The sequence below is a fragment of the Suncus etruscus genome, chromosome 20 (assembly GCF_024139225.1).
Source record: "Suncus etruscus isolate mSunEtr1 chromosome 20, mSunEtr1.pri.cur, whole genome shotgun sequence".
NCBI lineage: Eukaryota > Metazoa > Chordata > Mammalia > Eulipotyphla > Soricidae > Suncus > Suncus etruscus.
The window spans coordinates 15,341,208-15,367,003 of record NC_064867.1 but is presented as its reverse complement, the minus strand read 5'-3'; the positions used below and the strand labels follow the sequence as shown (position 1 = coordinate 15,367,003).

Below are 25,796 nucleotides of genomic sequence, written 5' to 3'. Positions count from 1 at the left end.
CAGCTCCAAGTCACCCCAATTATCTCATCTGCAAAATGGGACCATAATGTTTACCTGACAAATTATCTTAGACCTAAATGAGATTATTTTTAAAATATATGAAATGTAACACCAGTAATTAGATGTGTCTCTAAGATTTGCTTTAAATAATAAAAAGCGACAATAATTTTAGAGGGGTGGAAAGGTGGCACAGGAGTAGGTGTTTGCCTTGCATGCGGCTGACCTACGACAGACTTTGGTTTGATCTCCAGTGTTCCTATGGTCCCCTGAGATATGAGCAATTTCTAAGCGCATAGTCAGGAGTAACCCCTGAGTGTTACCGGATGTGGCCTAAAAACCAAAAAACAAAAAAGAGTTTTAAAGGAAAGTATTGGAAACTCACCACCACATCTACCATTAACTTGCCAATTTGGGAAGCTGGAGAAATAGTGTAGGTGATGCTTGCCTTGCCTTCAACCACCCTGTTTTGGTCCCCATATCACAGCCAGAAGTAGCCCTCTGGTGTGGCTCAGAACTTCTTCTCTAAAATGAAGTTACAAATTATGTTCATGAAGATTCTCTCTCTCTCTCTCTCTCTCTCTCTCATGTACTTAGTTTTATGAGCTGTTTCTTTGTGGTTAGATGCTATATCCTTTATTTCTGTTTTCTCAGTTCCAGTACAGTTCTTGGTACCTGTCAGTAACCATGGTTGAAATGCTTTGTGTACGAGCATAGACACAATACACTAGATATCAGCTTTGCCCAAGAAATAGAACTTTCTATAAAGATGGGGATTATCTCTAATTCTATGTTATTCAATATAATACTAGTTGTTTATGGCTCTTGAGCACTTGAAATGTGATAAATACATCTTAGAAGCTGAATTCTTAATTTTGTTTGATTTCCTTGAACTTTCTACAGTCACACTTCACTAGTGTGGCCTCTCTCTTGAACAATGCAGCTGTATATGCTTCTTTTAATATTTTTTTCAATATTTGCTTATTCTCTTTATTACCCTTTTCCCTTAGCCTTTATTCCTATTCCTATTGCTATTAAGAGCACTAATTATCTCTTTATGTAGATGACAAATAGACTGTAGAAGATTGTAAACAGAATACTTCAGGGAGGTGATTTCAGTCATTGTTTAACTTGTTTTCCTTCTGGGTGGAACTATTTTTCCTGGGACCTAGCAAATACTTATTTTGCTAATACTGACTTAGCAGGAATAAAGCAAGATTTTCACAGAATCCCAATAGGCTGGCCTTAAATGAGATTCCTTGTAGTAATCATATCATCAGCAAACAATTTTGATTCCTGTGTTCCAAGGCCTGCTTGGTTTTTAGAGAGACAGAGAATAACTTCTCGCATGTTCTAGTCCCTTTCAGTACACCTTAAATAATCTACAAAAATAGCAAAGGACCTAGCTATACTTTTGGGGAGCCTGCATATGTGTGTGCTCACACTTCCACCAGTACCTCTTCCTGCTGTTGTATATGTGTGTGTGTGTGTGTGTATGTGTGTGTGTACAAAAACTCTGCTTTTAGTCTTCTACCTGGCATACATGAGGTACTTGGGAATTGTATTTAGCATGGTTCAGTTGTGTTTTTTTTTTAATTCGGGGTGAGAGATAGTTTGAAAGTGAGGTAGTTACCTAGCCCACAGCCAGACCTCCAGTATGACACAGGGTCCTGCAGGAGTGATCCCTGATCACAAAACTCAGCTGATTGTGGCTCCCAAACCAAACCAACTACAAACAAAAAAGTTGAAAATTAGAACATCTCAAGTGGTCTCTGCTTTTATTTATTTGTATATTTTTGAGTCACTTAAAACATGTGGGATATGGGCCCGGAGAGAGCACAGCGGCGTTTGCCTTGCAAGCAGCCGATCCAGGACCAAAGGTGGTTGGTTCGAATCCTGGTGTCCCATATGGTCCCCAGTGCCTGCCAGGAGCTATTTCTGAGCAGACAGCCAGGAGTAACCCCTGAGCACCGCCGGGTGTGACCCAAAACAAACAAACAAACAAAAAAAAACATGTGGGATAAACTTGACTGAGTTGTCAAAAGTTGAGAGGATGGCATTGATTACCATAGCAAGTCCTTGGAAAAGCAGTGGAAAACTTGTGGACCAGAGAGGTAACTCCAAGGGCTGAGTTCATGCTTTGATGCAGGAAGCTTGGACTAAGTTGCCACACCAATGGGTCTAGAGCACTGCTTGGAGTAAATTCTGAGCACTGCTACTGGGAATAGTCTTTGAATACCACCAAGTGTGACCTTGATGCAAAAAGCAGTGAAATTGCCGACACACAAGAGTATGGGGTGTTTTCTTTAGACTTCTAGCATTTCCTTGGCTTTTTTGTTTTATTTTGTTTGGGGCCACACTCAGTGGTCCCCAGAGATTACTCCTACCTCTGAGTTCAGGAATCATTCCTGGCAGTGCTCAGAGAACATATGAATTCCTGGGTTCTGGGATTGAACCCAGGTCAGTTGCATGCAAAGTAAGCATCCTCTGCCTGCTGTACTATCTTACTAGCCCAATTTCCTTGGCTGTTTTAGGAATAGATTTTTGGTGGTAGTTCCTTCCTAACAAGAATCTCCTCCTTCCACCACCTTATGGTGCTGTTTTTTTTTTTTTTTTTGTTCATCACTAGAAACAGTGTAGAGAAAGTAAAAAGAAATAAGAGCAAACTAATAATTGAGAATTATTAAACCAAGATTTGCTTCCCTTTCCCTACCCACTATTCTTTCAACTTGTGGTTGATTTGAGTGAAAAATGAACCGATCACCATCATCAAACTATTCAGTGCATATTACCTGCCAAGTGTCCCGAATTGTGGAATTCTCCAGCAACATAAGAAAGGTCAGTTATTCCTCCTTATAACAGATTCTAGTTCCCAGGCCCTGAGGTGTGGGGAAGTCATTTCCTGTATTTTAGGTAGGAGCAAATCTGTGGAAGTTTCAATTCAGCTTTGCTTGCAGTGGGGTTTTCCCCTCTGCCACAGCACAGTCATCTCTCCTGTTTCTGTTTGTATTGTTTTTATAAATTTCTGGCTTTTGTTTTGTTTTGTTTTGTTTCTTGTTTGTGTGTGGGAGGAGGAAAGAGGAAGGTGGGAAGCCCCACAACCCACAGAATAATAAAAGGGCCTCCAAGTGAAAGCTGGAAACAATACATTTTTAACAAAATGGGCAGTTACTCTAATTACGGTGCCCCTACTGTTCAATTCCTTTTTATGTCCTAATTCATTAAATTATGTGCACACATCGGCTTATTATTTACAGATGTGTGCACTTTTAAAGGGTTCATATGAAACAGATGTTTCACGAAAGGTAACAGAGAGTTAAGTGATCTAAACCCTCCTTTAGTGAATATCAAGTGAGTCTTATGGCCCATTACCTGCAGGTCTCTGGCTGTTATTTGGAATTGCAGTGTCCAGTGTGGGGAGAACTCAATCTGTACCTTGAGGGAACAAATAAAATACAGCGACACGATAAACAGACATCTGCATCTGGAAAAAAGAGGTGATATGCAGGTGATAGCCAGGTGGTGTTCATATGTGGGCTCAGGTGGCTGTAAGTGAGGTTTGTAAGCAATTGGAGAAAAAATGAGAACCATTGAATTAAAGTGAATCTTCTTAAAGAGTTTGATTTTATGATATTTTATGCATTCTAGTCTGAAAATATAAAATCAGACATTCATAGCAGAGCAATTATCGTACTCCTTTTTATCCCCAATTTTTTAAATTTTATTTTTAGATGGGATTATGCCATTGCTTTTGATACTTGCAGGAAGGCATGCAAAGCTTGGCCAAAGCATATGACATGGAAATGCTGTAGCCTCTGATCACAGGTTCTTCTTGGCTCCACAGTAAATAATCTTGATTTTAAAATAATTGTGGGGTTTACTTCTATTTTTTTATTGCTACATTACAAAAAAATCCCATATTAGCGGCTTAAAACACAATTTATTCACTTTCCAGGGTCTGTCTCAGTTGGTGTCTCTTCTGTCAATACACTCAGGTGGTACTGAGTATCTAAGCACTAGATTAGGCAGGGTGTTCAAACAACACTTCTCGAATCATAGGGCTCATTCCTCAGTTGAGATTCTTGTGACAGCTGCCTTGTATCTTCTCCCAGAAATTCCTATGGGCTTTGGGAGGTAGGCTTCATTATATCATGGTGATCTTTACCTGACATCTCCCAGAATAAGCACTGCAAGGACCCTAGATAGAAAGAAGCAGCAAGACTTCTGATAATCTTGACTTCTATCATCCTAGCTTTCCTAGAAACATATTCTTTTAAACAATAGAAAATAACAATAACATCTAAGACTTAAGAGAAATTACCTATGAAAAGGTGTGGCTTAGCGGTGGTGCAAGCGGTAAGACGTCTGCCTTGATCGCACTGGCCTAGGACAGACCGAGGGTCAATCCCCCAGTGTCCTATATGCTCTCCAAGCCAAAAGTGATTTTTTTTTTTTTTTGGTTTTTGGGCCACACCCGGCGGTGCTCAGGGGTTGCCCCTGGCTGTCTGCTCAGAAATAGCTCCTGGCAGGCACGGGGGACCATATGGGACACCGGGATTCGAACCAACCACCTTTGGTCCTGAATCGGCTGCTTGCAGGGCAAACGCCACTGTGCTATCTCTCCGGGCCCCAGGAGCGATTTTTGAGCTATCTAGGAGTCACTCCGAAGTGTCACGGGGTGTGGCCCCAAAACCAAAAAAAAATAATAATAAATAAAGGATGGCTTCCTGAAAGTGTACCAGGCCAGTTTTGCAGATGAGCTACCATAGGGATAAAAATAAACGCACCCCTTCTTTTCAAAATAAGGTACCATGGCCTAAGAAAAAAAATTCAGATCCATTCACATTTCCTTCACCAGAATTGGGCATGCCAGTGGACAATGATTGCAGATTTCTTTTGAGTATTAAGAAGCTATCATAGCCACTGTGAATGTCCACTGTGAGTGAGATTCAATGTGAATTGTTAGAAATTCTATAAACAATAACAAAAACTGTAGCAAAAATAGTGGTTGAAATTGTGTCCTTTTGTATATGTCTTGCAAGCTGGAAACTATCACAAATTGATATATAATATGGGATGTAAAATATTAAATGGCACATCAAGTTTATTGCATATATGACCATGAGAGTACATTTTATTTTGTCTTATTGCACTCTAAAAAATCCATGCAATGGATTAAAGGTATTAAAACTCCCATATTCTGCCTGGCTCTAAGCCAGAGAACAAAGCATGATAAATAATTCCAATAGGCAAGATATCTAGGAAGGAATTTTAAAATGTATTTATGATAGACATATTGACCTCCCTGACTAATAAAAATGTATACATGAAATTAGTTTTGAAGGAAATGTGCAGACCTTCAACATTTATGGTATACATAAATACTAAGTACAGCATAATCTTAGTATCCTTAAAGTATTTCCACATCTTTAAGACATCTGGCTAGCACACTCTCCTGGAAGCAAAGAAACCCAGAGTCTTCCTGTAACCTGTGCAATTTTTTTTCACTTACCTTAAATTAGGGTCAGGAAACAAAGCCAGATCTGTCCCGAGCCTGTATTTTGGAAATAAACTTTTATTAGAACATGGAACATGCCATGCCTTTTCATTATATCTTGTCTAGAGTCACTCTCCTTTTAGGAATGGCAGAATTGAATGACTTGGACAGAAACCGTATGGCTCCCAACTTTTACTAACTGACTCTTTACTAAAGAAGTTTACTGACCTTGTCTTGAAGCATCACAAAAATTAATAGGGTGGCTTAATATATACATGTGTGCTTCGCTTCTAATTTACATTCATCTGTGCACAAATCCAAGCAATCAGTTCTGGATTACAGACACTTCTGGACGATCTTGGCCAAGTCACCTAATTGCTCTGAACTTGAGTCCACCTATGAATGATGGTGATTTAGAAAACTGATAATGAGGATCTGGGAATAGGTATAAGAGCTGGGTATAAGTATGAGGTATTTTGTGCCTCTGGTGCTTTTGATTGTCCATCATAGGTCAAAAGCATGGCCTCCTATCTTTTTTTTTTTTTTTAGTTTTTGGGTCACCCAGCAGCACTCAGGGGTTACTCCTGGCTCTATGCTCAGAAATCGCTCCTGGCAGGCTCAGGGGACCATATGGAATCCCGGGATTCAAACTACCATCCTTCTGCATGCAAAGCAAATGCCCTGTTGCCATGCTATCTCTCTGGCCCCTGGTCTCCAGTCTTGATAACTAGCAATTAGCATCTTGCTGGGTTCAACATTGGTAAACATTTATCAGCTGCTGGATAATATTCACTAATAATCAGGACTCTGGCCCACCCACTGCCCCAGGTTTGAGACTGGAGGGTTTGGGACTGAGTTTGAGCCAGCTCTATGGAAGGCTTTCAAGAGGAGCTTTGGGGGTGGGGGGAATGGAAATAAAGGCAAGTTAATTAGGACATACTGCATTTCTCTATAGAATTGTCTCCACTGCATAGTCATTGTACCCTTGTTGTTACCCCACTACTCTCCCCCCAGTATTACTGCCACATTGTTTTTCTCAAAGAAACTATAAATGGTCTCATCCCACGCCCTCACCCCTCCACACAAATCATTTGGCCTAAACTATGCAGCGATTATGCAGTGAAGAACAGTAAATGCGGAGGAGGAAAATGGGATGGAGACTAACTCTAAGATTCAGCAGCACAAACTTGATCATGACAGTGTGATGATAATGACTTTGTTTGCAGAACAAGTTGTGAACTGCTGTGTGATTTACAATGATTCCGTGAGGGCAGTCCTGTTTCTTTTAAGGAGTAAAGGAGACACAGATAAGCTAAATAACTGCTTGACAATGTGCTTTTTTTTTTAAGCAGCAGGCCCCAAATCTCACACCTTCCAACCATGTGCCTCTCTCTACTCTAAGAACTAAGAGATGGAAAGTTCCCTGAAGGAATGACCAGACAGATACCTCGACTTGGATACCTGCTTGCATTTGGGAGCTAGATTAAAAATGTTTCCTCAGATTCTTTTTAAAGATTCTTTTCTTTAAGGGGGCCGGAGTGGTAGGGCATTTGTCTTGCACACCGCTGACCGAGGAAGAATACAGGTTCTATCACTGGCTTCCCATATGGTCCCCAAGCCAGGAGCTATTTCTGAACACAGAGCCAGAAGTAATCCCTGAGCACTGCTGAGTGTGGCCCAAAACCCAGAAAACCAAAAAACCAGTTTTCCTTTCAGAAACTAAGTACTTTGAAACTCTGATCTTTCTAGAAATATTGAGAGACTGACTACTGTTAGAAAGAAGAAAACAAAAACTAATAATGCTACATTACATCTATCTGCTTGCATAGTTCCAAACAGAAACTGAACTTTTGAAATGTCAATCACCACTTGAATCTGGAACACAAAGAATGGTGTGTTGGGCTTAGTTCCAGCACCAAAGAAATCTTCCTTTCAGTTTACTAGAAGAAGGCTGTTCACTGCTTCCTGTCTCTCTCCTCTCACACACCTCAGACCTGGGCAGACTTCTCTCTGGTACCTCACTGGGGCTTTTCAGGGCTGTAGATTTGTTGATTTCTGTTCTTTTTCCTTTTTAAGTGTCTAGAACACATTTTGGTTGTTTTGTTTTTATAAAATGTTTATTTAAGCACCATGATTCCAAGCATGATTGTAGTTAGGTCTGAAACCCATAAACAGAACACCCCCTTTCATCATCAGTGCAAACTTCCCACCACCAATGCCCCCACTCCCTCCTGTTCGTTTTATTTATTTATTTATTTTTGTTTTGTTTTGTTTTGGTTTGGTTTGGTTTTGGGATCACACCCTGTGATGCTCCGGGGTCACTCCTGGCTATGTGCTCAGAAATCGCTCCTGGCTTGGGGGACCAGTTGGGACGCTGGGGGATCAAACCCAGGTCCATCCGGGTCAGCCGTGTGAAAGGCAAATGCCCTGCCGCTGGGCTATCGCTCCAGCACCCTCCCTCCTGCGCTTAACTGAGTGATTGTAGAACAGTGGCTGAAGAAGGAGAACCAGCTCGGGGAGGAGAACATCACCTCCCTTGTCCTTCCCCCAGCACAGCCCCAAGTTCAAGCCAAGCGTGGCCTAAGATTGCTGCTCAGGACAGTGTGAAATCACACAGCACTGGATCACTGCCAAAGGCATTTGGAACTTTGGTCCTTGCTGCTGCCATTCTGTCTGCATGGGTGCTGGACAGGAGTGTGTGTGTGTGTGTGTGTGTGTGTGTGTGTGTGTGTGTGTGTGTGTGTGTGTGTGTGTGTGTGTTCGTGTATGCACACACGTGCTAACTGATGTTTGCTTCAATAAACTTTCCCTCTTTATTGCTCTGACTAAAAAGCAAAGTGTGTTATTTCTCTTTGTTTTGTTTTCCTTTTGGTTCTTAAAATGAGATAAAGGTTAAAAATAGATGGAGCGTATCTATTCTAAAACTTGCCACCAATGGCACATCTGGCTGCTAGGCTGTTCAAATTGTGGATATCCTTATCTTGCCACCATACCTCCTTTCAACCTTCTCACTGCCATTGTCTGAACCCAAGGACCATTTGGGAAAAAAAAATCCCTGCTCTGGTTTCCTGTTGTATGGACTTGAGCAGTTCACTAAATCACCACACACTTCCAGTTTGTTTTAAAAGGATAGTAAAGAGGCCAAAGTAATAGCACAGCATTTCAAGGGTGTTTGCCTTGAACACAGCCGACCCAGGATGGACCCAGGTTTGGTCCCTGGCATCCCATATGGTCTCCCCTGAATGCAGCTGGGTGTGACCCCCCAAAAATAAAGGGATAATAAGGGCCAGAGTGATAGCACAGCAGGTAGGACATTTCCCTTGCACAGGGTCGACTAAGGTTTGATTTCCAGCATTCCTTATGGTACCCCTATGCCTGCCAGGAGTAATTCCTGAGTGCCACCAGGTCTGGCCCCCCAAAAACAAACAAACAATCAAAAGAGAGAGTAAAACTAAGTACCTTATGGGTTATTTTGGCCATCAAATGGACTCATAAATGTAATACTTTGAGTTAGAGTGATAGTACAGTAGAGAGAACACTTGCTTTGTATGCAGGTAACCCAATACCCAATAAGGTCCCCAAGCCCCATCAGGAGTAATCCCTGAGCACAAAGCCAGGAGTAAACTCCTGAACACAGATGGATGTGATCCCCCACAAAAAAACAAAAATGGGTACCTGCTCATTAAGACATAGTTCAAAGCTGCCATCTAGCCTGAGTCTATAGCTGTTTCTGTCATCACCCATGTTAATAATAGCAACAGGATTCAAGTTATTAAGATAGCAATACCCCACTTCTCCAAACTGAGTATCAGCTCTTTTTTTAGTTGGTTTTTTTTTTTTTTTTTTTTGGCTGTTTTTAAAGAGCAGTTTGCTGAATTGAAGCTTTAATGAGGAGGAAGGTGGTTTGCATTCTAGTTCCACTTTTTAGATGAGGAGACAGTCTTAGGAAGATGAAGTGATCCCTAGTATGTACTCCCCTCAGTGTTGCTCTGAGCTCTGCCTTCTGTCCCCCAGGACGTTGTACTTCCCTCTTAGCTCCTACCATAGTATCAGGATCCTCTCTTAGCTGCTCTTTTTTTGTTTTTTGTTTTTGAAGTCCCTACACAACTTTCAGCCTTACTCTGGATCAGAGTTGTTCAACCACAGAATTAGTTATGATTTTATATTTACTGTTTGGGATAGGACTATTTTGTGCATTCTAGAGTGTTGAGCTGAATTTCTGGTCTCTCTTCTAACACTTCCCAACTAGAACAGCCAGAGGGCTTATCAGGGCAAAACTGTGTTGGGAGATGAAGGAAGCGTTGGGATTAGGTTTATTTTTTTATTTATTTATTTTTTTGTGGTTTTTGGGTCACACCCGGCAGTGCTCAGGGTTACTCCTGGCTCCATGCTCAGAAATTGCTCCTGGCAAGCACGGGGGACCATATAGGACGCTGGGATTCGAACCGATGACCTCCTGCATGAAAGGCAAACGCCTTACCTCCATGCTATCTCTCCAGCCCTGGGATTGGTTTAGATGAAAACTGTCCTACACTATGGAAGGAAGACTGAAAATATATGAGTGGTAGAAGAGGATAGGTGAGCTAGCTATTGTTTATTAAGCTATTGCTGCATGCCAAGCATGGTGCAGACATTGTCCGCCTTTCACCAACAGTTGCAATTTAAGAAGGAGATAAAAGGACTCAGAGGAGTTGTGCATGTGTACATATTCACACATATGGTCCTCCATGGCTATTGAATTCTAAAGTAGAGCAAGAGGGAGTCAAGTCCAAATACATCTGACTGTACTTGGCCAAGTCCTGCCCATCACTTCCCACACACCGTTTTCTGCAGGCTCATGGTATTTCAGCCCTTTTAGAAACAAAACCCTGCACAACCAGATATAAATGGGCCTCAGAGTAATTTTAAGACCACTACTATGAATATCTACATCTAAAAAAAAATGAATGCTTCTTTGCAGCCCATTTATAACTGAGTAAGCAGAATATTGCTAAATTCAGAGTAATCACTCTTGAACCTTCTCAGAACTCACAGAGGTAAGGATGCTCAGGTAAGGCCCTGAGCATTACAGGACATGGGCCCACTCGCAAACATGTATGTATGTATACATCTATATACACACACATATATATAGAAGTATATTTATATATAAAACATAAGCAATGAATTGTGTATCTGAGTTGATAGAATTTTAATCCCCTTATACACAGGAAATTTGAATAGATAATAGAATGTCATTTATTAGCTCAATAATTGCTTTTTGAAAATTATGGCCATCTGATTGGAAGCAGAATATAGAACTGAATCTTTTGGAGTTGAGATAAATTCTTCAGGGGGACTTTAATATTGCAATGCAATTAGCTTCATCTATGCATGACTCCTGAGACCCAGTTAGTTGGTCCCGGAATTTGTTCAGTTAATGCAGCTCAATTTTTGATGTCTCTCAGCTCAGATCATTAACAAGTAGTTGGATATGTTGGCACCTTAAGTCATTTTAAGGGAGAATTTATTTGAACCCTGTCACAGGCTTTCATATGTCCCAGAAAATAGTGATATAAAGCATCGTCCGTTAAAAACGTCACCCAAAACAACCTATGAGATAATTTTCGACGCTGTTTCTTGAAGCAAGAAAGCATATTATAAAAATGAAATGTAGGTGTTGAATGTGTCACGGTCCCTTATGAAAATATGACAGTGCTTCCCGTGCTGAGAGTGAGTCCCAGGAATAATTTCTACTGCTGGCCAGGAGCCCAGGCAGGTGTAGCTACTATCCAGAATGATTTGTGGATCTTGAGCCTCGCTCTTTCTTTTTCTAAGACCCAAACTATCTTGTCAAAAGTAAGCATGTCTAGAATAAAATCAGCGCAGGGAAAATGATAGCCATGAATTAAAAAGAGTGTGTGTGCTGCTCTCAAACGTGAGAAAATGTGGCCTGAGGCAGACCACATCCAGGGACATTTCTAGCCAAGGAAATGAATGAAGTAGGAAGAAAATGAGGTGTTCAATAGTGGTGGGTTTTTAGTAAAAGAATAGTAATCCACACGAAGTGATTTAAATTTTTTTTGTTTGTTTTTTTTTGGGCCATACCCAGTGATGCTCAGGGGTTACTCCTGGCTCTGCATTCAGAAATAGCTCCTGGCTTTGGGGAACCATATTGGATGCTGGGGATTGAACCCAGGTCCGTCCTGGGTCAGCTGCGTGCAAGGCAAACACCCTACCACTGTGCCACCAACCCCTGATTTAAATCCAACCCCTGATTTAAATCTTTTTCAGAAAGGTCGAGAGAGGGGCTGTGAGTTTATAGTTTTATTGTCTAAAATGCAATTTTGCTGGATCATCCCCTTCAGTTGGATCTGGACCCGGGTGAATGCCTTGACACTATTACATGCTTAGCACCGCCCCTGCCACATAGTAAGTGCTCAGTAGATAGTAGATGCTATTAGTTCAGGCTCTTCCAGTACAACTTTGAACCTGCTGCCAACTAAAATCTTCTGCCAACATTCCAGGCGAGAGGATGAAGACTTCTGGCTTCTGCTGAGCATAAATACACACTTGCAGTCTGAAGATCTTAATGTCTTAAGTCCTTCACAAGGTGGAGCGTTCAGTATGGACCTGTGCAAGGGGAAAGCTGACATGACAGTTGGGTGTTTGGAGATGTGAGGACAAACAATAAGACGTTTTGATGTCCCTGTGGCTCAAACGATAATGACTTCAGAAGTCATTTAGAGGATTTGATTCCGACAAACCCTCCTGGCACTTTTGGGGTGGAACACCATTTTCAACCAGTTTCTAGGGGATGCTGCTGCAGCTGCTGGCCCAGGGCCATAATTTGCAAAGCCAGGCTTTGGAAAGGTGGGGAGGTGAGAGGCTGCAACCAAGCAAAGTCCCCCCCCCCAATCCCCAACCCCTGCAGTCCCCCACGGCCTGCTTGTGGCCTCCCTCCTAAGCCTCCTCCAGCTCCACAGGACAGCCTGCCTTCAGCACCTGTGGCATGCATGTGCGGTCAGAATAGCTGGGATTCAGGCCTGGGCCAGGATTCCGGTGACCCGGGCAAACACACACTCCTCCGGGGTCACGGGCAGGTTACTGAGTCAAGACCGCCAAGGGCCAGCGCTGCTGTTTTGATTTTGCTCCCCGCCCTGCCCTGCCTCCTCTGGGCTTGCTAGCTGCAATCCCGGGACGAATCTTGGAGCCAGCAGCTTCCTAACAACCAAGCCAGCAGAGGCCAAGGCGAAGTTTCCGAGACGAGAGTTTTTCTCATCGGGGCGATTACCTAACTTTAGAATGCGATTCACAGATTTGGGGTGTAGGGGGAGGACCCCAAGCCCCTACCTATCCCCACCCCATGTGTGCAAGAAACAAATCTCTTCTCCAGAAAGCTGGTTGAAAGCAGAAGAGGCGACGGGGACATGACACGAGCGACTGCATGGATGGAGGTCCTCCCACCCTCCTCCTATTGGGAGGCGTGTAAATGCTATTTTAATAAAACGTCTACACCCGCACCCGCGAATCTGGTTCTAATTACTTGTACTTTGGTTGAACTTTGCCGTTTCCTTTGACTTTCTCCCTAATGCATGCGAGCTGTGGGCCCTGCAATCCTGCAGCGAGTCCACGGAGGGGGTAGGAGAAGAATCCAGACTGACTTTCTTTGGTGCCAACAAAAATGAAGCCCAAATGAATGTTTTGAGCAAATGCAACACTTTGCTATTCTCCCCTTAATTAGCTGAAATTACTCCCTCCCACCGGGTCCCAGAGCTCTGGGCTCTGAATCCCCGGGGTGGGGTGGGGTGGGGGGCCTGCAGGAAATGCCTTTTGCTTTACAGCTCCTTTTTCTTTTAAGGCTTAGCTGTCCAGACAGTGCTGGAAAATACTGTCTTAGCCATGGAAGGTTCTAGTTAAAAAAAAAAAGGCAAGGCTTTCATACATAATGCCTGATGCCTGCCTGTAATCAGGCCCTCCATAAAATTCTGAAATCTGTCAACATGGTTTAAACTAGCAGTAAATTAGTTCTCAAAGAAAAGAAAAAAAAAGTAGTATACTGGGGTCCCTCTTAAAAAATGTTATCTGCTACTTAATCTAACCTTTAGAAAAATGCCAAGCATGTTAGGAATTGTGAAGGGAGCTATTGTTGGAGACTTTCTGTGTGTTTAAATGACACTCAGGTGTGCTGTAACAACAAGGACATTTATATTGTGTTTTCTCAGGTGAGTTAGGTTTGTAAGTGCCAAGTACTCTTAACAGGCAGCAGCATTAATTCTTCTTTTTTCTTCTCTCCTTTTTTGTTTTGGGAATGAATTAAGCCGCAGAGTTGTGGCAGTGTTTAAGAAAGCTTGGTTGCTGGGAGTAAACATTGACTGGTATTCTTTCTGCTTTTTGCACTATCTCACTCAGTGGAGATTTCCTTTACTTTGTTTTTATTTTGTCTGCAAACAACCTCAAAGTTGGAAGTTCTTCAGAGTAGCTTCTCAAAAGGCTGTTGGTAGACCAGTGCACTTGCCAACTCAGGCAAGAGAAATGCAGAAACTGAGGACCAATGTTTAGTAGCTTCCCCAGGGGCCAGAATGATAGTGACAGAAAGGCCACAAGCCTTATTGGGGGACTGAGGAGATAAAACAGTGATAAGGGGTGCTTACCTTGCATGCAGCCAACCCGAATTAGATGCTCAGAATCCTATATGGTCCTCCTCCCAAGCTTTCCAGGACTGATTCTTGAGTGTTATTCCAAACCAGGAATAACCCCTGAGCATCGCTGGGTGTAGCCCCAAATAAAACAAAACAAAACAAAACAAAGAAGAATCCCCCCCAGTACTTTGACAGTATCTCTCATGCCTAGAAGATAATTTTGTACTATGTATTGTCACTTGTGTTTTATCTCAATTCATTTCCCCCCACCCCATAGATATTCATTATATATTACAAATGAGTAGAATATAAAGTGAATCCATACACACCTGACATGCCCGTACATTTGCACATATACATATGTGTGTATATATCTATTTCAGTGACTTATTCTCATCGAAGCTTATTAATCCACGTGGAAAAAAACAAAAGAAAAAATAACTATCATAGTTTGAAAAGCACTCCATGAAAAGCAGCACCTAGGAGATTATCTGGGAATGGTCACACACATATGTTATGCTCAAGGCCCTGAGTTTGATCTCTAGCATCAAATGTACCATGAACATTGATTGGGTAACCCCTATTAAACACTATATAGGAGCCAGAGTAGTAATACAGCAGATAAGGATGCTTGCCTTGCATGCAGCCTTTCTAGGTTCTATCCCCAACACTCCATATAATCCCCCAAGCACAACCAGGAGTGAATCCTGAGAACAGACCAGGATTATTCCTTGAGCATTGCCAGGATTGGCTCCCAAACCAAAATAAACAAATAATAAAAACTATATGACCTTTGACTTCCCTACCCACTCCCAGGAATTCTAATATTGGTTTCTGCTCTGGACCTCAGTCTAGGAGTACTAGTTTCAAGGTCAATAAAGTTTGTAGGGGCCAGAGAGATAGCACAGCGGTAGGGCGTTTGCCTTGTATGCAGCCGATCCAGGAGGGATAGTGGTACAAATCCCAGCATCCCATATGGCCCCCATGAATGCTTCTGAGCACAGAGCCAGGAGTAACCCTTGAACGCCACTAGGTGTGACCCCAAAACAAACAAACAAAACAAACAAACAAAAACAAAGCATGTGACGACATTTCTATATGGAAAGTGGCTCTAGCTTGGCTTTTTCAATGACAGCCAACTCTGTTGTGGAGATGGAGACTTTCCAAAAAAGGACTAGAAGATTGTGTTTGCTTAGGCTGAGTTTTTCCTCCCTGTCTCCCTCCTTATGGATGAGCACAGCTGAGAGAAGCCCCCTCAGTGCCTTGATGCTGACTCTGCTCTGGGCAGGGACCCTTGCCAGGAACCCATCTTGCCTGGAGCCCAAGTTCCTTTGACTTGGCAATTCCCTGAAGAAGCAAAGCAGCCCATCTGCCTAGCAGCTTGGATGCCACTGTGGTGGCTGCTGTGTGTTGGGGATGTGCTTCTCCACAGAACGGAATAAGTCAATAAGTAAGCATGGGAATAAATAAGAGCAGGAGGCAAAAAAGGCAGACCCAAATTATTCCTTAAAGACTGCTTCCCCAAACTGAAATCACATCAGGACGGCTGGAGTGCAGTTGTTTTATTAAATGACACAGGCCTCTTTACCCCCCTCCCCCGGGAAGTCTCAAAACTGCTTTTTTGGCCTGCCTGAGATCGCTGAATGAGCTAATACAGGACACATTGTCTGCTGAGCCTGCAGTGTTTTCCAGCAAAAAATTTTATCATTCCATAGACTGATTGTGCTAGACTGAAATAAAGAAGAAAAGGTTTGAGGCCTCTCAAGGGCATTTGATGAATCTAACTCTAATTTAAAGGGACTAATAGATTATTGATTCCAGCCGGATGACTGAGCAAATCAATGACCAACCTACCTTAAATACCAAAGTAACTAGTGAAAGGGGGTCTGTCAGCTGTCGACTGTCCCTTCTCTTGTCCCCTAATGTCTTTCTGCAGGGGGAGGTGAGAGTGGAAGAGGGACACTTTATAAACTTTGCTGAGGCACTTTATTTTCTCTTCTGCATTAACAAAAGGCCAGAGGTTGCTTTAGAGGACCAATCTGCTTTTATATTGATGATGTATCCTGGTTGTAATTTTAGAACTTGTTTTGGCCTGTTTGCTCAGAGCAGACTTGGGCAATCTGACTGCAACACGGAGATTTTCTTCTCCCTTTCCCCTTTGTATTGTTCTCTGACTAATAAACCACACAAAAGAAACAGAGGTCCATAACGGATCAATTTTACATGGTATTTGAGCATATAAAGTGAGTCAACTATTCTTTACTACCAGTGGGAACATTTTTCTGGAGATATTTTTTTTGGTCATGTCTAAGTTCTTTCTGCTTACGTTTGTGTGCCAGTAGATTATGATATTTATAGGATTCCAATGACAAACCAGAACAAAATATTAGAGTCAGTTCAATCTTCAAACAGCTTGATTACCTCCTCTTGAAAGACTCCCTTGATTTGCTTTGAATCAATAAGGCATATGCATGTGTGTGTGTGTGTGTGTGTTTAACCCATACCTGGTAGTATTCGGAGTTTACTCTTGACTCTGTGCTTAGGGATCATTCCTAGCTCACTCAGGGGTCCATATGGGTTGCTGGGGATTGAACCTGGTTTGGCTGCATGCAAGGCAAATACCCTATTCGCTGGATTATTGCTCTGGCCCCTCAGATAAGACTTGTAGCCCTTTCTGTCACTATAGTAAAAGGTATTACCAATTTTATTTAGCTGACTACTCCCTTCTCAGTGCATCTCTGGAAAGATACCTTCCTTAAAAGAACAGAAATCCCCCTCATCATGCCCTCTAGTTGTATGCAAGGATACTACTGCCCCCTGGATAAGTCTAATGTGACCCCCTTCCCAAGAAAGTGGTATAACTCACTTTGGAAATCACTGTTATAGTGTATTAGTGTTTCCCAAACTGCTGCAGTCCCTTGGATATTATATATTGCATATATATTTAATATGCATATATATTTCCAATTTATTTATATATAATTTTAAGCATTGATGCCTAATTCCCACTCCCAGATATGATAGCATGGCAGGTCTGCACTAAACTACATTTATTTGGATTATTATTTTATTAGTATTTATTTTTGGATGTTTAAAAGCTTCCCTCATAGTTTTAAGACATGGTCCAATAAAATAATCATTTTATTACCTTCTTATTACTCTGTATTAGTGTAAACTTGTCAAGGCTATGGGGCAATATCTCATATACAACTCATTGTATAGAACGTAAAGCCTGGTGTGTGAAATAAGCACTTGTATTTGGAATATCCATTGTACTCTGGGAAAGTTCAGAGCACTCCTTGTGGAATCAGCGAAACCTTAATGCAGGTCCAGAGTCCTCCCTATTGATGGCTTACAATAGAACATTTTCATTCATGGCAACCATTTAGAAAAAGTCTTCTGCATTCAGGCATCTGTTATAAATGACTCTCATCTACAGAAAAAGGCTTTACTAACCTTTGTCATATAATTTGGGATTTTGAAGGCCTCCCGCCTTTTTGTGTGCTTTGCCCCAAATTCTTGGGGGTTAGGTTGCCCACAGTTCTGTTTCCTCTGGTTGGAAGGACAAAAGGCTGGAATCCCTTCAGTCCATGGACTTCAAGTGGCATATTTAGGGAAATCACCACCCACTTTTGAAATTCAGGGCATAGTTTTAACAGCTGAATCCAGCTAGAACAGAATTCTATTTACAGCTTTCCTAGACAAGTCAGATTAACTGTTCTACATGAAGGAGAGGAGCATTAAAACACTCCACCCAGCCAACCTACCACCCTACCTCCCCCCCCCACACACACATCACACATTGCCTCTGTGAAGAACACAATGCAGAATTGATCACAATGCTGAAGATAGGGGCCTGACAGATATGGTTGGATGAAAATGAAAATGATTGCGTGGACGTTGTAGTAGATAAGGTAAACAGATAGAAACAGAGGCCTGGGACGACCGCAGAGAAGGGTATATGTCATGGCAGGCTGGTCGAGGACTAAGAATTGATACGGGACTTCTAGAAGTCATTTATTTTTTCAGTGTGGATGAGAAACCAATCAACCAATAAATAAGTTTAGTTTTTGAACGAATCATTCTATGCCAGAGAATTTATCTGAAGGAAATAGAGATGTGATGAGCTACCAAGATACTCATCCTCATGGAATGTCTTTCAGGGAGAAAAAAAGGATGTATTAACAAGCAGTAAACTCATGACATAATAAGTTAAACAAAGTCCTAAACAAAATCTAGAGTATAATTCCACTTTAGTAAACAAACCAACTCAAAATATTTCCCTGCAGAGAAAAATTATCTGTAAAGATATATGCCAAGATGATAGATTTTTCCTCAGAATAAGAGGCTTGTGGGTGCTTCTCAAAAAAAAAAAAAATTTTTTTTTGGTTTTGTGGGCCACACCCAGTGACATTCAGTGGTTACTCCTGGCTATGCACTCAGAAATCACTCCTGGCTTGGGGAACCATATGGGACACAGGGGAATCGAATAGCCATCTATCCTGGGTCAGCCGTGTGCGAGGCAAACACCTTACCACTGTGTCAGCGCTCTGGCCCCTGCTTCTCTATTTTTAAAAACTGTAGGAAAGAATAATATATTAATTGGGACTTTTATCAAGTACACCTTTCTGGTTAATGTCACAATGACTCATTTGCTTTCGGTGAAGCTAATCAGCTTAGTGAGGCAGACAGTTTTGCTTTTATAACTTAGTTGCCAGTAGTATAAGCTGTAGTGACTGCTCAGATGACAATCTTTCTTTTTTTTTTTCTTGGTTTTTGGGTCACACCCAGTGATGTTCAGGGGTTACTCCTGGCTCTGTGCTCAGAAATCACTCCTGGCAGATTCAGAGGACCATATGGGATGCTGGGAATCAAACCTGGTCCCATCTCAGGCCAGCCCCGTGCAAGACAAACACCCTAACGCTGTGCTATTGTTTTGGCCCAAACTTTCTAAGGAACAATTTATCAGAGTCCTGTCACACTGTCTAGAAGACCTCTTTTGACCCAGATGCCTCAGTTTTATCCAACAAAATCTGTAAGAGATTTACCTGCTTTTGTTTCACCCATTAATTCATTCCAAGATTCTTCTGTAGTGTGAAAATACTATAATTATGGTCAATTCTATTTCAAAGGGATAATTATTTACATTTTTTAAAGAAAGTGTGTGATTGATGTCTAATTTTATCATTTAGCAACTTAGTGGGACTCTTTATGACTAAAGGGTGAAGGAAAAGGAAATGGGTAGTGGGGAGAAATTGTGTGTTAATTTAGCAGAGATGAATTGCTCACCCACCAGGCCTGTGACATCTTGGCATCTAGACCTAGAAGATAGTTGTAAGGGATGCATGTGATTTCTGTGGCCATAGGAACCCCAACCTCGGTAGTTTATAGGTAGAATGAAAAATTGTCCCCAAACTCTCTAAATGTAGATCTTATTTAATTAAGTTTTTATTTTATTTTTTGAGGGGGCACACCCGATGACACTCAGGAGTTACTCCTGGCTATGCACTCAGAAATTGCTCCTGGGTTGGGGGACCATATGTGATGCCAGGGGATGCGATCTGTCCTAGGTCAACTGCATGCAGGGCAAATGCTCTTCCACTGCGCCACCACTCCGGCCCCTTTAGTAAGTTCTTATAGGAAATAAAATAATGAGATGCAACAGAGGGATCACACTTGTTCTGTCAGTAGAAGTTCAGTTTATCAGAACTACATTTGAGAACTCATTTCTGAGGTAGTGGCAGTGACTCACTCACATGCAGGTCTGGGCCTTCCAGGGAGTGGATGGAGATGGCCAACACCAGCCTTCAATTGGCAAGAAAGCGTGGCCTGTTCAAGAAAGGGAATTTAGAGATTCCCTGAGTTTTACCCATTACTAAAAGACCTTATATCATAAGGTTGACTCTGATCTCCTTGCTGACTAGCAGGAACTTCAGTTACGAAAGTGAGATGGATTGATTTTTAGCTGATTTTGTGTTTTCTGATTCACTCTGGAGTAATACAAAAATGTCAGTGCAAAGGTATCCCTGTATTATTATAATATCCCTCCTGCCCTCTCCTGTAACTCTTTTTTGTTTGTTTGTTTCATTTTTGGTTTTGGGCCACACCTGGTGGCAGTCAGGGTAATTCCTGACTCTGAGCTCAAATACTGCTCCTCTCAGGCTTTGGAAACCATATTGGATGCCGGGAATCAAACCCAGGTCCATCCTAGGTTAGCTTCCTGCAAGGCAAACGTGCTACCACTGTGCTATTGCTTCAGCCTCAGCCAAGTAACTCTTTGGGGCATTTCCTTTACTTGTTTTATGGTCATTTAACTTTTAGTTAAGAGACCAAAGTCTTTTAAAAGCTCCACTTTAGAGACTCAGAGAATCTGAAACAAGGGAAACCCCAAGAGTAGAGAGTCATTTGGACTCTTTCTTAATCTACCATCACCATGTACATCTTAAACCCCTTAGTTTCTCTCAAAGGTAAAATAATGATCCCAACCCATCTTTCTTACTATGCTGGGGGGGGCATGTAATTTTATTTTATCTTATTTTGATTTGGGGGCCACACCTGCTTGTGCTCAGAGCTTACTTCAGGCTCTGTGCTTCAGGATGACTTCTGGTGGCTGGGATAGGGGATTGATCATATTTGCTAATGCCAGAGATTGAACCCAGGTAAGCCATGTGCAAACCAAACAGTAGTCTAGCGACTATATTACCACTTCAGCCTCTGCATTTTATGGGTACATTTTTTTTGTTTTTAATAATCTTTTTCATTGAATCACCATGAAATACAGTAAAAAGTCGTTCATGATAAAGTTTCAGTCATACAATGTACCCTTCACCAGTGCACATTTCCTGCCACTAATGTCCTCATTTTCCCTCCTACCCTCCTGCTGCCCTCCTCCTGCCTTCCTTGTGCCTGCCTCAATGACAGACATTTTTCTTCTTTTTCTCTATCTCTCACCTCCTCTCACTCTCCCTCACTCTCTCAGTCTTCCCTTTCTTCCCTTTTAGACACTGTGCTTTGCAGTATTGTTACTGAAGGGGCATCATGCCTATCACTTTACCTCCTTTCAGCACATTGGGTACATTTTAGATGAGAGATTCATGAGACTCTTGTGCAAACTGTAGAGTTCCATGGCCACAGAGTGCCCACCCTGCTCTGCCAGAAATGACAGATATGCTAGTTTGGGGCTGAGTTTGGGACAAGGGCCAGGAATGACTGATGACAAAGAAACAAACTGAAAGACCAATTTTTCTCCCTCTTCCCCCATCTCCATTGTAGCCATTGAAACTCAGAGCACCAGCTCCGAGGAACTGGTCCCGAGTCCTCCTTCGCCACTTCCTCCCCCTCGAGTCTACAAGCCGTGCTTCGTCTGCCAGGACAAATCATCGGGGTACCACTATGGGGTCAGCGCCTGTGAGGGGTGTAAGGTGAGTGTCCTGCCCTCTGGAAGTGACGATACCAGACCCCGAAATGGGCTGCTTTGCCTCTGTGATCGTCACAGTGTGACACATGGTCTTGTATTTGATGTTTTCTCATTTCTTCATTTTATCTCAGTTTAAAATCCAGAAATTTCTGCCAAGGACTGCTGGGGGTCAGGTGTGCTGGGGTCTTTGGTAACCCCCACAGAACAGTTCTTTTCAGGTAACAAGAGCCTTTGAAAGTCCTGAAGAGCCTCGTCTGTTTCTCTTGAAGACATGCTGTCTAGTGTCCTTGTGCTTTTATTTTATTTTTAAATATGACTGACAGTCCACTGAATCAACTGGCAAAGGATTCAAGGTTGAAATTGGGATTTATCTGCTGGCTGTTTCCTCATCTTTGTAGCCTTTGAATTACAGTATAATTTTCAGCCTGTAGGGACTTGCTACTGTGTATGTGCGTGTCATAAATTCAGGGGGCTGGATTTAAGATGTTAGCCTCCCGAATAGTGAGAAGTAGAGATTGAACATGTGTCAGAAAGGATATGGCTGCTTTGAATCAAGCTAGACAATTGTTAGCACATCCAAAAGGCTTAATTGAGTGAATGAACTTTTGTTTTAAAAAAAAAAGGGAAAAGAGACAGAGAATGACTTCATACACGAATTCTGTTCATCCACAGATCATTTCTCAAAGGAAGTATGACTGTCTTGAGCCAAACTGCCCTAGATATACAACTTACTTAAGTTCTTCCTGGAGAGTTGTTTGGAGCTGTTATATATCTAAATTGCATGATTCATTGATAGTTGTAAGCACATTGGATATTATTGCCACTATTCCCTGCATTTTGATTTGGCTTCTCAGAGTTAGTACTTATTGTCATGGTATGAATTGGTTAGACCCTATCACATGACAAATCATCCTTAACCTGAATGGTGTGAAAAAACCTTTTATTTAGTGTAAGGTACTCTGGGTCAGTTCTTTAGACAGACTTTCTCTGGTTTTCTAATCTTTTCTATACTCCACTGTCTCTAGCTAGCTCTTCAGCAATGCTTCTGGGAGTGCTACCTGTTAGTGGGGGGAATCCTCTAATCTATTTTTCACTTCTGCTAGGCTGATTTATTTACAGAGGAAAGGTTGCAAGGAAGAATTGGTATCTCCAGTTTGGAAGCTTATACATGGAACACTGTTCATTCAGTCATAATTCATTGTTCAAACCAAGTCATAGGCTTAGATCATACTCAAGAAGTAAGAACAAGGGCCTGGAGAAATAGCACAGCGGCGTTTGCCTTGCAAGCAGCCGATCCAGGACCAAAGGTGGTTGGTTCGAATCCCGCTGTCCCATATGGTCCCCCGTGCCTGCCAGGAGCTATTTCTGAGCAGACAGCCAGGAGTAACCCCTGAGCACCGCCGGGTGTGGCCCAAAAAACAAAAAACAAACAAAAAAAAAGAAGTAAGAACAAAAATTCAAGTTTTAGAGGGTCTGAGTGGGGGCTCCCAATTTGGGCTCTGAGGCCCAGGAGAAATACACTCCTGGTGATAATCAGCCAGTCAAGCAATAGGGGCAAACGCTTAGGCTCAGCAGTGTGATGCTGGTAGGACCCTGAAGTGCTGACGGTCACCAGGCCCACTCCTGGTGGTGCTCTGGGTACCATGTCATGTCAGGGAAGAGTCTTACTTGGGTGCCTGTGCAAGCAAAGCATGTACTCTTGGCCTGACCACTGAGTTTGCTTCCTGACCCCTGAGCTAAACTTTTTGTTTGTGTGTTTGTTGGACCATACCTTGGCAGTGCTCAAGATTTGCTCCTGGTTCTGTGCTTAGGGATCACATTAGGGTTTTAAGGATCATAATGGGGTTAGCAATATTCATGGCAAGTGCCTAAACCCCTATACTCTCTCTAAAGCTTATGAAGTAAATTTATGGCATGGAACTCCAAGTCACATCTTAAGGATTAAGTTTACAGAACAAGGAAATTTGGGAACATTTTTGTTTTCAGTCTCCCTTGTCTTGTTTCTTGCTTTAGGAACACAAAATGGAGAAGAACCCCAGATTTACCTCCTGAACCTTTTACTGCACTGTCATTGAAGCTTCCAGATGTATGCTTAACCAATGTATAAATAGTCCCTTGACCCCTTTAGGTAACTACACTCGTTTTCCGTTCCTTCCCAAACATTAGATTAAACATATTATTTTACAGGGAAAAGCCAGTTAAGGGAAATTCTTGAAAGATGGAAACATCATTTTTGTCTCGGCTTAATGCTGGTTGTTTCAAGGAATGTCTTTTCCTTCAGGGGCTTTAGAAAAGACAGTAAGGAAGGTCACCACTACTGGTCACCACATTGATGCAGCTCTTTATTGCTTCCCTTCACTGTGCCTTCTGAAATTTAGTCTGAGATTTGGGAAGGCCCTGCTAAAATATCCATTCCTTTTGCCCATTCATTGTGCAATATATTAATAGATCAGGGATTATTTTTTTCAATTCTTCATTTGAGAGTTAAATGAAAGACACTCTTTCTTTCCAGAAAACTTTAAAGTCATCTGATATTCAGAAATCTTAATGAGGTATGTTGTAACTCAGCCTACCTGCTCCCATTATGTCCTGGGAAAAGAAGTGATCCAGCGTGTCTCTTCTCGTGGCAGATTCCAGATCTTACATATTCAGCTGTTTCACAATCTGTATAGTACAAACTGTATTAATCAGCTCTTAGCCTGCTATTTCCCTGACCTTTTGTTTTGCTCTGGATTCTGACTCTTTAGGAAAAAACCCAACAATAACGGAATCCATACCAGCACAAACCACTTGGAAAAACTTGGTTATAGGGTCCCAAGTCATGTTCTGGAATGTCTTATTAACAAACCTCCAAGCAGTGAGGCCAGAGGGGATCAACCTGAGACTGTTTATAGTGCAGGTGGGCCTCTGCAAGCATGGACTGCCTTCCCTCCTGGTTGTTGATGAAAAACAGTGCTTGCTGTTTTTGTGCAGTGTTTGCTTGCTGGATGCTGTATAAGCTGATAGAATGAACAGAATAAAAAAAATATAAAAATGCAAGCATTCTGATGTATCAGCCAAATAAAAGAAAAATAACTAAAACAAATTAACTTCAGCTATTTTTTACATTTACTTAGACAGTGAGACATTTTTTGGGTATCCAAAATAGAAAATTGAAACAACCACTGTTTACTACGGGAGAAAAAAACTCCCACTGAACACGTTTCTCTGATTCTAATGGACCTTTGCGATCACACTTGCTAAACATGGCTTCCCAGCACTGATTGAGCTCACATCCAGAATGACATGTACAATGTAGAATTGACTTTTCCTTTATGGAAGTTTTCATGCCTGGAAAATTAACCAACCAAGGCTGTTCATGATATGGATGTGGACATGGACATCACTGTTGGTTGAAAACATGATGTAAAACCTGAGATAGAAAAATATCTGAGTATTTGTGCATAGCAAATCTATGGTGTTTGAGGGACAACTGTATATGCTTCCTATTCTTTTGTAATACTTTATGTTGGGTACTATTTGTCCCGATTTTAATTTTATTCTATGTGGGAAGGGAGAAGCAGGAGGGTCATACCCAGCACTGCTTGGGGTCACAACTGGAGGTGCTGGAGGACCATGAAGTGCCATGAATCAAACCCAGGGTGAGCATATGCAAAGCAATTGCTTCAGTCCTTTGGCCATTTCTATGGCCCTTTATTTCATATTCTTGTTTCTGGAATAAAAATTAGGGACTCATACAAGGGAGATATGCACTTTACCACCAAGTTATTTCTTAGGCCTTAAACTGAGGGTGTTAGTGGTATTACTCTGGGGATTATAGGGTGCCAGAGATAGAATCAGATCTGGCTTCATACAAGACAATTGCCTTATCCATTGTACCACTCCTCCAGCCTGTTAACTCACTTCTTAAATTTGAATTTTTTTTTTTTTGTGGTTTTTGGGTCACACCCGGCAGTGCTCAGGGGTTACTCCTGGCTCCATGCTCAGAAATTGCTCCTGGCAGGCACAGGAGACCGACCATATGGGACGCCGGGATTCGAACCGATGACCTTCTGCATGAAAGGCAAACACCTTACCTCCATGCTATCTCTTCGGCCCCAAATTTGAATTTTTTTAAGGAGTAAAATTTAAACAACTGTGTAGTTTTGTCCCATTATTATAATGAATATTTATTAAATTGTCATTTGTTGAATGTATTCCTGTTTTTTTTTTTTTTTTTTTTTTTTTTTTTTTTTTTTTGGTTTTTGGGTCTCACCCGGCAGTG

At 41.9% G+C, this 25,796-nt stretch overlaps 1 protein-coding gene across 2 annotated transcripts in view; it reads left to right on the top strand.

Moving 5' to 3' along the window:
* RARB (retinoic acid receptor beta) overlaps positions 1-25,796 on the top strand; it is a 439,382-nt gene that overhangs the window by 263,667 nt on the left and 149,919 nt on the right. For both annotated transcript variants that reach the window (XM_049766063.1, XM_049766064.1), the window contains exon 2: positions 21,388-21,536. In XM_049766063.1, coding sequence (XP_049622020.1) covers positions 21,388-21,536 — 149 coding nt within the window. The remainder of the gene's footprint in view (positions 1-21,387; positions 21,537-25,796) is intronic.